Below are 11,709 nucleotides of genomic sequence, written 5' to 3' on the forward strand. Positions count from 1 at the left end.
ATCTTACAAGAGGGATGCCATGTTTGGAAGGTGATGCAATATTGTCCTTCTAAGAATGAATAGCTGCCTCCTATAACAACCTGACGACAGCTGGGTATGCGTTGGCCGAGTGTTGATAACGGCATTATCACAACTAGGCTGATAGTTTATATTTTCCAAAACTATCACCTTCAATGTAAATGCTTTGGAGCTTCCATTAGTTCACTCAAAGATTTCAGTTAGCTCTTAGAAAAAAACAAAAAGTTTTTTTTACATGTATACCCTCTAACATATACAAAATTGTATGAATACACTTGTAAAATTATTATTTGCATGTATATCCTCATAAAATATTTATTTTACATTTATATCTTTTTTTTTCTTTTTTATATATATGTAACCATATCATCTAACACCATTAAAAAAAACGCAATTTAAATTTAAAATAACTAAAATACCCTTATAGGTAGACGCACAAAAAAAAACTTTATAAGGATACACATGCAAATGGCAACTTTGTAAGGGTATTCATGTAATTTAAGCATATTTAGGAGGTTATACACTTAAAAAAATTCATTAAAAATGATCAAATTTTAGTAAAAATAATTCAATTATTCTTTAAAAAAAGGTAAAAAAATTAATATCATTATGTTATATGATCTTATATTAATATCAACTCTTATAAAATAAATCATATTGCTTTTATGAAATTCTTACTCAAGAACAAACAACTCCATATTTACAAACTACTAAAAAATATTTTACTAATCTAAGTATCTATATTTAATTTAAATTTGATATGCCTTAATTTTTCAAAAAATAATGAAGAATAAATAGATATCATATATTCAATAATAATAATTATATTAAAATCAATAGAGAGTAGCATTACCAAAATGATCACCTAATATTCCAACTTTACCGAGCCATGATCTTAAAAAAATGGATAATATGGCTCAATTTTTTTTTGACCCAACGAGTCATTCGGGTCGGATCGGGTCCATGTATAACACGGATCCCACCTAAAAAATTCGAATTCGGTTTGGGTCCAGGTCGAGTCATGTTCGGGTCAACTCATCCATGGATTCAGAATTTGTGTTTACACCCCCGCGGGCTACATCCCATGGGCCTAAATAATTTTATATATTCGGATTGGGTAGGGTCGGGTCGTAGCATTGAAAATCCAAAATTAACTAAATTTCAAATGGCTTAAGTCGGATTAAGTCAGATCTAAATTCAGTAAATCCAGATCCGATCCAAAAAATGGAATAGGTCTAATTTTAGAATTTGATCCGGCCACACGGGTCCTCCAAAATGGGTCGGATCTTAGTAGGTCGGGTCTAAGTGGTTCGGGTCGAATCGGGTTATAGATCAAACTGGCCTATTTGCAGCCTTACTCCTCTCTCCACCATCGAAATCCCTAGCCCAGCTTAGAGTTTGATCGGTCCTTCTGTGAGGAAGAGGGAGGAGAGAGAGAAAAAAAGAAAAAAATAGAGAATAAATCTCTCCACCGCCTAGAATTTTTAGAGAAGCCAACCAACTAGCGGATACAATGGCAAAGCTTTATCAGTCAGCTGACTTCCATTCAGCCTCTTGAAATAAGAACAGTCGTTATGGCTGACAGAACATTTCCATCGGTTTTTTTTTTTTGGTCTTCGAGCCCAATTGTAGCAATAATAATAATAATAATAATAAGCCGAAGCGCGGAGGTTTTAAAAGCATCCCGTGACAAATGCCACCCCGACAGGGATGCCGAACTCTCAAGGTCCCAATTCTGCCGACATCCAGATGCAGGCACTGGGCTGTATTTTTAGCTGATATAAAGAAAAACAACAAAACACAGGGGAAAACGATATTATTTGCTAGTTAAATAAGACTAAAAGATCTATTTCTTAAGATAAGATACAAACTTGAATTTAAAATATTATTTAATCATATCAGCAACGATCGGTATATAACGTCCGTTCTTCATATCATTAGTATTATACCTTCAGAAACCAATTTGTAAATCAATTCTAATAATTATTAAATTATTTATTTCTTTTTATATATATATGTTTATTTGTTTATTGGGTATTTTATTGTGATATGAGATGTTCACATTGTATATATGTTAAGTAACATTGTAAAAAGACCACACCGATGATTAATGAATCATAGGCGCGGAGTGGTGGTCTTTTAGTTTCTTTGCGAGGAACTATGAAGGTTTGTGGTAACCGAGGCGTTTACCAATAGTGTATACAAACTCCGAACCTTCGATGGGCAACCCCTTTAACTCATGTTATTCTAGGCCAAGTTATATATTTTAGGCCTACACTTGTTGTGCCGCTATATAAATATGATGATAGGCTCCGTCATTGAGGTAGAGACCTTAAGCACATGAGTGGGTGCACTGTAAGAATACATGCACTGAACGAAATCCAAATATGAATACTTTCTGGAAGTGATAACTGATGTTGAGAGAGTATTCAACACAATTAGTTTATATGTCCTTTGACTTGAGAGGTTTACGCAGATATATTTGGTATGTTCTTGCGCTTTGATTGAGTCAATTGTTAATGATTTTCTCAAAATCAAATATACAGACAAAGTTAGGTCTTGAGTGCACCAGATAAATTTGTATAAATGTTCAATAAGGAATCCACCAGCCTCAATTTGAGGTAGTATATTCAGTATGTCTATATGAGGTTGGACCAAAAAAAACTGACCAGTGATAGTTATGAAAATTGTTTTCATTGTATTTTATTATTATTATAAATAAAATCTTTATTTGTGAAATTGTTTCAGAAACAATTTTTAGGGTCCAACTAAATTACAGAATAAGATTAAAAATTATATAAGCCAGGGATTTAATCAGTGATATTTTTCCGCTGCTATTGGCTTATGTGGAATATAGTATGGTGGAAGGATAGATAAACAAAATTGTAAGCAAAAGAGATTCCAATAAATTAATCTTCTTTTCTCAGGGTCAATTGTAAAGTATTGATGGACATTTTTGCAATTTGTAGAAGTCCATAAATTCGAAATTAAAAAAATATAAAGAAAATTACGAAAAATAGTTTTTCAATGATCCTATGGCCGAGAATAGAGATCCCTAAGAATCTCACGCATATCATTGCCCAGGATTTTATGTGGTGGCTATAAATAACTAGGGTTGGCCATCAAAACCATAAGTCATGCAAAAAAAGCGAGAGCCACAAAAACTCAAGGAGAGACAGTGAGCATGGATCTCTTGGGAGGCAACACGCTGGGGTTGCTAATGGTGAGAACTGTGTTTCTTTCACCCTGTTCATCGTTTTACATAATTTTTTCCTTGATTTTCTTCCGCTGCGGAAAAAGGATGCTAGTTTTTCAGAAAAATCATCCTTCACATATTATACTCTAGAAATCCAATGTGATCTTGGAGATTCCACGAATATCCCAAAAATATGATTCGGTAATTCTTAATGGAAAATATACGATAGTAGATTTCAAAAAAATGTGTTGGTAATTTCTTGAAAATGCTTGGACAATCTCTTCAAAATTTGACTGCATGATCTCGAAGATTTTTTGAAGATTTATACAATCAACATCCCCGCGAGTTGTGGTGGGTACACCAAAAGCTTGCAGAGTAGTAGTTGGAAGCTTTGAGAGGACAACCTCTTTGTAAAAATATCAGCTAGTTGATCAGAGGAAGAGATAAACCGAACATAAAGTTGATGATGGGCCTCATATTCTCTAATAAAATAGAAATCAATTTCTATATGCTTAGTCCGGCATGGAAAATGGATTGGCAATGAGATGGACGGTTGACAGATTATCACACCATAATATTGGCAGGTTAGGAAGAACAACTATTTAATTCTTGAAGCGAAAACTGAATCGAAATGAGTTTAGCTAGAGAATTAGTATGTCCCTTATATTCAAACTCAGTATTAGAACGTGCAATTGTTAGCTACTTTTTAGCACTCCAAGAAATAAGATTGGAACTCAGAAAAATACTGAAGCCACTAACATAATAGCGGTCATCAGGATTACCAACTCAATTGGCATTTGAATAAGCATGAAGAGTAAGAGGGGAATTTTGGATCAAATGAAGGCCATAATGAAAGATGTTTTTTCACATATAGAAGGATTCACTTCGCTATGAGCCAGCGTAAGGTAGTGGGTCGATGCATGAACGGGCTCACCTAGTTGACAGCAATAGCAATATCCAAACATGTGAGGGTTAGTTACTGAAAGGGACCCACCACACTATGATAGTAAGCTAGATCAAACAGTGGAGTACCCACCTAGTAAGCGGACACGGAAGTGAAAGTGGGTTTTGTACCATCTATAAGATTGTTTATCATATAAATTTTTAAGAAATCTTTAAGATTATGCAGCCATCTATTCAAGAGAAAATTAATGAAGCATATTCCTAGAATCTATTATCATATATCTTCTATTAAGGAATTATCAAAGCATTTGCTTGTGATATTCGTGAAATGTGAAGTTTGGATAGATTCGAAGTCATGTGGTGAGAAGCAGATGAGTCTCACGAACCTCCCCTTTGCGCGCTCTCCAAGTAGCAGCATGGCGCAAAGCAGTGAGCAGCAAGATCAGCTTATGATGTGTTGGAATCAGCTTGATAAGATCGGTCAAAGCAATGGTAACACTTCAAAGCAGTATAGGCATACTTCCAACAGACTTGTCACCGGATTTTGCTTTAGGATCGGCCTTCATTGAGATGATTGAATGCGGGTGGCTGTGTGCGTTGAGATGGGCTGTGAGTATCATATATTATGTTGTATGAAATTGGCAGTAGATGGAATTCCACCTATAGCGCTAGATATTTTGGATGCCTGGAGTCTTATTCGTACATCATGTTGCAGTAGGATTGCGGCAAACGCTTGTGGTGAGAAGAGCGTAGACAAGGTGCTCATACTCGGATCCAAGCCGAGTAGAGCCACTCCAAAGAAACCCAGATCTCGCATGCATGAGGCAATCCGACAACATTCATCATCGCATTTGAGATGATGTTCAGGAGCCATGCCAAAACGATTTGATCGTGGAGAAGCTAGAACTCATCGTCAGATTTGATATGGTCTTCTTAGTTTTGCCATCGTCCTATGCGATAGCAATCGCTAGTGATGGAGGAAGAACTGATCCATCAATAAGATCCCACAATCAGTTGGCAGTGAGGAGAGGTTGGATGCATGCCTTCCAGATAAGAAAATTATCTTTATTAAGTTGGACGACAATTGAGGGTAGAGTATTTGATATAGGGATGAGAAGACTCGAAGAATGTTGCCATTGAGAAAGCTGATTTTGATAAAAATAAAGAAATAGAAGGACAAAAATTGCAAAGAGATGCTAGAGAAATTGCAAGAGAGGCTCTGATGCATGTAGAAAAGAAAACAATTGTGAAGAAATCCCCTCTCAACTTGTTTAGTGACGAGCTTTATATTACTTTTATAGTATTCCATATAATTGCTTATAATGGTAATAGATATAAGAATGAAAACGCACAACAATTAATATATTCACAGAATATACTATAGAATCCTACATAATTTTGGAGGCTCCACAAATATTCCAAATATATGTTTCAATAGTTCCTCAATGAAAAATATACAACTTCAAAAATATACTTTAGTAATTCCTTGAATATGTTATAGTTGGAACAATCTTAAATATTTTTTGAAAATTTATATAGCTAGATAAGAACTGTTATTCAAATTTATATTAGTATTAAAGAAAAACAAAGTAAGGATCATGCGAGAGACGCAATGGGAACGCTAAACAGGCTTGCATTTCTTCTTTAAACTGATTCACTCTATTTATTTTTCTTTTAATGTAAATAATTATATATTTTGAATTAAAAAGTAAGAGAATGCACAGTAACTTTTTTTTATATATTTTGAATTTAAAAAAAAGAATGCACAATATTTTTTTTTTTTGGTAGAATGGTTGTTTATGCTACTCTAACATAGATACAACCAGTAGAATCAAGAAAAAAATGATGACTCAACATTGAGGGAACGGCCTCTTAATCTATCTAAAAATCTCTTCTAAATACCGGGCAGGCGGCCACCCTATTCATTTTTCCGATATATATATATATATATATATATATATATATAGTCTGCAGCCCTTCATCGTCCATTGGAGATCGCAAAAGCAAGAGGATGTACAGTATTTTGTGACGGATGCACGGAGTTACTGCACTGGTGGCAGTGTAATTGCACGTACCTAGAGATGCACTGAAACAATTCCTCGCTATGTTCGGTGTAAAGCGACGCGACAAGGGGACCCGCTGTGAGTGCGGTACGATTTCACGTGCCTTTACCAGCGCGGCTGAGAGCGACTAGCTTGGCCATCAGAGCCTCTAACTTGGATGCTGCCAAGCTTGGGGCGGTGGACTATGGAAAACCTCACCCTCCCGGTGGCCCCACTCACCCCCCTTAGCAACCAAAGGAAAGCTCTCCGCCTAATCCTAATCAAGCTCTCTTTCTTTATTGTACGTAACTAAGTATAGCTGTATAGCTCTTTAAAGGACATCACAGAGATGGAGAGGGGGTGACATTCAAGACAATGATGCGGCTTATAAGGGTGGTTTAGAGATTGGATATAGAACTAAGTTTAGAGCAACGCCAAAAGTCTCAAGACCATGAAGCGTTAATATATGTTGATGTTAATCTCTATGTGATCTGCAAGATTTATAGCATCTTTTGGTTCTAGTTAACTTATAATTATAAGTTTTGATAATTTTATATTATTAGAGGCAGGAAAGGAAATTAAGTAGTAGTAGATGTCCTTGCCATTTACAATTACGATGTATTCACTAGATGTTTTTGGCTTAGGATTGTTTGATTGTCCGTGAATTTCTTTTAAAACATATAATTATAAAATATAACTTGCATAAAACATGCTTTATAATAAATAACCAGGCACATGTTTATCAGTTTTAAATTTTTATGTCCTGCCAATTTTGATATAATGGATATAATGAAAAATAATCAAACAATCATTTTTGAAAACTTATTCATTTTAAATTTCTGTATAAATTTGTTTTAGTAAAACATGTCTAATAGCATCTTAGTGAATTTTTTAGTGAAGCTTGGCGATATTAAGCTTAAGTGGATGCTCTTAGCGTATATCTTGTAAGTAGGGCTATGTCCCTTTTCTTATCAAAATATTAACAAGGAGCACTATATATTTCTAGGTGAATTTCTTTCAGCATATATTGGGTGTCAGGTTTGGTAGAAGGCTTTGATCTTATCTAAACAAGTTGACCATGTGGCTGATATCCCCAAGTTCTCCTTTGGGATTTTTTTTTTTGTTGGGTGAATCTTGAACTTGGGAGTCATTCAAAAACTATGTACAGTTAAAAAGAGGTTTTGAAACAAAAATAAAAGAAAAACTAGGTTTTGTTGGTTAATAAAGACTCAGCATGAGGGAGTACAAGAGATAAAACGAACATTAATAAAATGAAAAAGTCAAAACAAATGGTGCTTTGTTTGCAACATATGCTTCATGGTCTAACCTTGATCAAATATTTTATTCTCAGGCAATTTCATGCGACATGCTTGTTGTTACACAAAAGTATTTTCTTTGGAACCTTTTTCATGAGCTGTTCCTATTAATTCCAGATAATGGTGAACATTGTAGTAACTCCCATCACTGGTGATCAGGTTTCTACCTTTTTATCTTCTTTTTTTTCCCTACAAACCTTTTTCTCCTCTTTATATCATGAACTTGTATGTCGATTTCTGCGTTCAGCCTCTTGCCTTTTGCCTTTTGCAATGATGATTCACTGTAAAATTTGTTTATATGAAAAGGTCGCTCTCTAACTTTCCAGCGAATGGCATTTGTTTTCATGTCAAACATTTTGACAATGACACTTGCAAGTTGCAACCATATGTTCAGTAAATTGAGCTAACTTGCACACATCAAGAGCATACAAATAAAAATGATCGCGCCTGCTATTTAATGAGGTTTCAACCAGAAAGTGAAGGTGATGGGGAACCTGGGATGGAAGTATATAACTTTAAATTTGCTAATGTCTGTGTTGAACAACTATATGGTAACGAACGCAAAATTCTCCCTCTATGAATAGGAAAGCTGAAGCACACACGGCTAACAAATGAGTTGGAAGCTACAGACGGTTCAAATTTCAAAATTCCATTTGAAACTTATACAAAGTGGTGTTAGGTGCAAGTTTGCAAACTTTTGATTTTTTTTTTTTTTTTGCTTTGACGGATTCTTCATACAATGCACGTACGAATACATCCAAGAAAATCAAAAAACACAAGTTCGCAGAGTGTCAGTGGCAGCTCCCCCTCTTCTGACCACAGGGTGTATCTTGAGTGGTGGGCCGCTTAGGCAGCCACACAGTCAGCCGTCCCGTTAGCCTCTCTGAATACATGCTAGGCCTCGAAGGCCACCCCATCCCTCATCATTATCCCTATGTCCCGGATCAGGGGGTGGTCTGTGCTCTTACCACTCGGACCCCTCCGAATCCACCCAATGACTGTGGCCGAGTCGAACCGGCTTGCAGCACCTACCGCGTATGGTGAATACCTGCCCAGGCAGCTCGCAACTCCACCTCCGAAACTCATGTGTCAAACAACTGGCAGCCCCCCGTTGCCACTATCCTGGAGTGCGGGTCCCGTGTAACAAAGCCCGCACCACCTCGCGTACCTCCATCCAGCACCGACCCGTCAAAGTTGATCTTGAAGAAGCTTGGGGGTGGGGGCTCTCAAGTGAAAAAAACCGTCCGAGGAGCTGCCTGAGTAGAGAGGGAATTTCAGGTGTCCCGAGCTATCAAAGGTATATCTGAAAGGACAGTGGGTCTGAACTCCATCGCCTGTACTCGAGCGGTCTCCGCAACAAACCTCGGTAACATCCTGCGGTCGCCGAAGGTGCGAGCATTCCTTGCCAGCCAGATCTGATGGGATGTGCAAGTCGCTCTGATGGCTTCCTAACATGTTCAAGGCTAACCAACCACTGTCATATCATCTGTAGGAAAAGTGGCCTCTCACGCCAGGCCTCTTCCAGGATCCCTGTCCATTGCCATGTCGACCTCGCCCATGTGCATTGGAATAGCACATGGTCCACTGATTCCTCTGTACTGCATGTCTCGCATTGCGCAGGGATCTCCAAACCACGCATGCTTAGCACTCCTCTCATCGGAAGGTGGTCCCACGTCACCTTCCATAAGAAGGGTGCTGCCTTCGGATAGAGACCGGACCTCCAGATCCAAGTGCAGTCCGGCCCCTGCTCATGCTCCCACTGGATAACTTGGGAGAGGTCTCCCAGTCTAACACTGGCCCTGCATGAGGTACCCCAAATTCTGACGTCTGGCCTCTCACATCCCGGTACTTTTGAATATTCGGTGCATGCTTTTTTCTAACTGAAATGCTAGATACATATGGTGCCACATATGTGATGTGGTTATATACCTGCACAGTTATACTTGTACGTATTTACATCTGCTAGTTTCTCATATTTGGAGTGGATAAGATATGGGTCAGGCGTTCCTTTCTTGATGTGTCAATATGAGAACAAGCAGAACTTGAATCGGATGCATGATGTATCCATATCCGAACTTGATAAGAAAAACTGAATTCAAATTCGGGCTCATTAGATCCATCAAAATAAGTAAACTTCGAGCTCACTCATTTAATTATTGAATTTGAGTTTGACTTTTCTTTAAAAAAAATTAATTTAGCACACATTTTAATAAATCAAATAGCTAAGAATTAACCAATTCCCTAGACCGAAAGGATCGCAATAACCCTTCATCTACCGTAAATATATGGCAGACTGAGGTGGAGAAGAAATATGATATACAACGTTAATGATTGATATAAAAAAAAAAAAATTAACTACTTTTAAAATAGGTTTATATTACCACTTTCCTGATATTTCTATATTGCTTGTATTACATATAATTTATGTATTGATTTATTCGATTTTCATACTTGAACCTAGAAATTGAATGCCATATGTAAAATCCAAGTTTCATCTGATAAAATTATCAAAATATTTATTTGAATCCATACTTATTTTCAAGTATCGTTTTCACCCTTAATGAAACTAAGTACTGTTCTTATCTTTCCACGTTTATAATTTTTTTTCCTTCCTACTACAGTGCGCGGTAGATATATAAAAGGGCGCCTGAGGCACTTTGTAACTCATTAAGCTGTCCAAGGACACAGTATATAATCTTCTGTATCCTTTTTTACTTACCAGTAGTCAAGACGTCACCCTAGATGTATAGTATTTATTTGTTCTCGGATGCCGATCGAGTATAGTTACTATAGATAATAATGAAGGTCATGATGATGACAATAATAATAATAGCTAGCAACTGTTGATTGGTGGCACAAATAATTTGCTATATAGCTTTATATATATACATGCATTCTTATAATAAAAAGATTAACTAAAAAGAATAGAAGGTGAAAAGAGATATTTATGAACAAAGGACCATCCATCAACGTAGCTCGACATTATACATATGGAAATGGACATAAGGGAATGGACGCAAAGTCTTTTGACAAGCTCCAAGAGACGAAGGGACCAAGACAAATAAAGAAGGACAAAGACAGAATAAAGAAGGTACATGAAGAGAGAAAAAGAAAACAGGAGCCTGGCAAATTAAGCCCTCTGTACGCCAAGAAGAAGAAGCCAACAACATAAGAACCAGCAACAGTTGTTGCTCAGTAGTCGGTGCTTGGGAGCTGCTCGTGGGTGCTGGAGATGAAGAAGAACTCGTAGACGAGCCCGGCGAGGCCGCCGCCGATGAGCGGACCGGCCCAGTATACCCAGTGGTTGTTCCAGGACCAGCTCACCAGCGCCGGACCGAAGGACACCGCCGGGTTCATCGACGCCCCGTCGAAGGCCCCGCCGGCGAGGATGTTGGCTCCCACGATGAAACCGATCGCGATCGGTGCAATCGTCCCGAGGCTGCCCTTCTTGGGGTCCAAGGCGGTGGCGTAGACGGTGTAGACGAGGCCGAAGGTCATGACGATCTCGAGGACGAGCGCCTCCCAAACGCTGATGCCGGTGAGGCCGAAGGTGCCGGTGGAGAGGCCGCCGGTGGAGAAGCGGAGGAGGAAGCAGGCAATAGTGGAGCCGAGGAGCTGCGCTATCCAGTAGAGAATTCCTCTGAGAAGAGTGATGTTGCCGCCGACGAAGGCGCCGAAGGTCACCGCCGGGTTGACGTGCCCGCCGGAGATGTTGGCACCCACGGACACCGCCACGAACAGACCGAAGGCGTGCGCCAGCGACGCTGCCACCAGGCCTGCCGGCGTGGTCGCACTGCCGCCAGTTAGCTTGCCTGTCAAGTGTCGACCCCACAACAACAATAAAAAAAAAAAGAAATGAAACGATCAATTCATTTATAATGATGATTCTACAAAAAAGTGAAAGAAGACTGAACGAAAAAAAAAATAAAAGAAGGATGAGGATAAATATCGCACTGAAAGCCATGCCGGAGCCCTGGCCGGCGAAGACGAAGATGAGAGTGCAGATGAACTCAGCGAGGGCGGCTTTGAGGGCGTTCGGATGAGTCGCCTCCTCCCGAGTCCCGATCGCTATCCGAGAAATCGGCATTTTTTTCTTTTTTCTTTTGTTTTTCTGCACCCCTGCTCGCCCTCTCCGGTGTCTCTCTGTAACTGAAGGTGCAACAGAGGGATTAATTTATATAGCGGGGAGGACTGAGGAGGGAGGGGGGAGACAGGGAGCAGCCGGTTAGCCGGT

General features: G+C 38.7%; 1 protein-coding gene across 1 annotated transcript; it reads right to left on the minus strand.

Annotated features, from left to right (window-relative positions):
- Window positions 1–10,402: 10,402 nt before the first annotated feature.
- Window positions 10,403–11,709, minus strand: LOC103706129 (putative aquaporin TIP1-1). The gene is made up of 2 exons (XM_026804298.4): window positions 11,430–11,709; window positions 10,403–11,287 (listed from the first exon to the last, which is right to left on the minus strand). The coding sequence occupies exons 1-2, from the start codon at window positions 11,560–11,562 to the stop codon at window positions 10,668–10,670; spliced, it is 753 nt and encodes a 250-aa protein (XP_026660099.2). The 5' UTR covers window positions 11,563–11,709; the 3' UTR covers window positions 10,403–10,667.

This window comes from Phoenix dactylifera, chromosome 3, assembly GCF_051530095.1.
Source record: "Phoenix dactylifera cultivar Ajwa chromosome 3, Ajwa_hap1_PhDact_Kaust_v1.1, whole genome shotgun sequence".
Taxonomy (NCBI): Eukaryota; Viridiplantae; Streptophyta; class Magnoliopsida; order Arecales; family Arecaceae; genus Phoenix; species Phoenix dactylifera.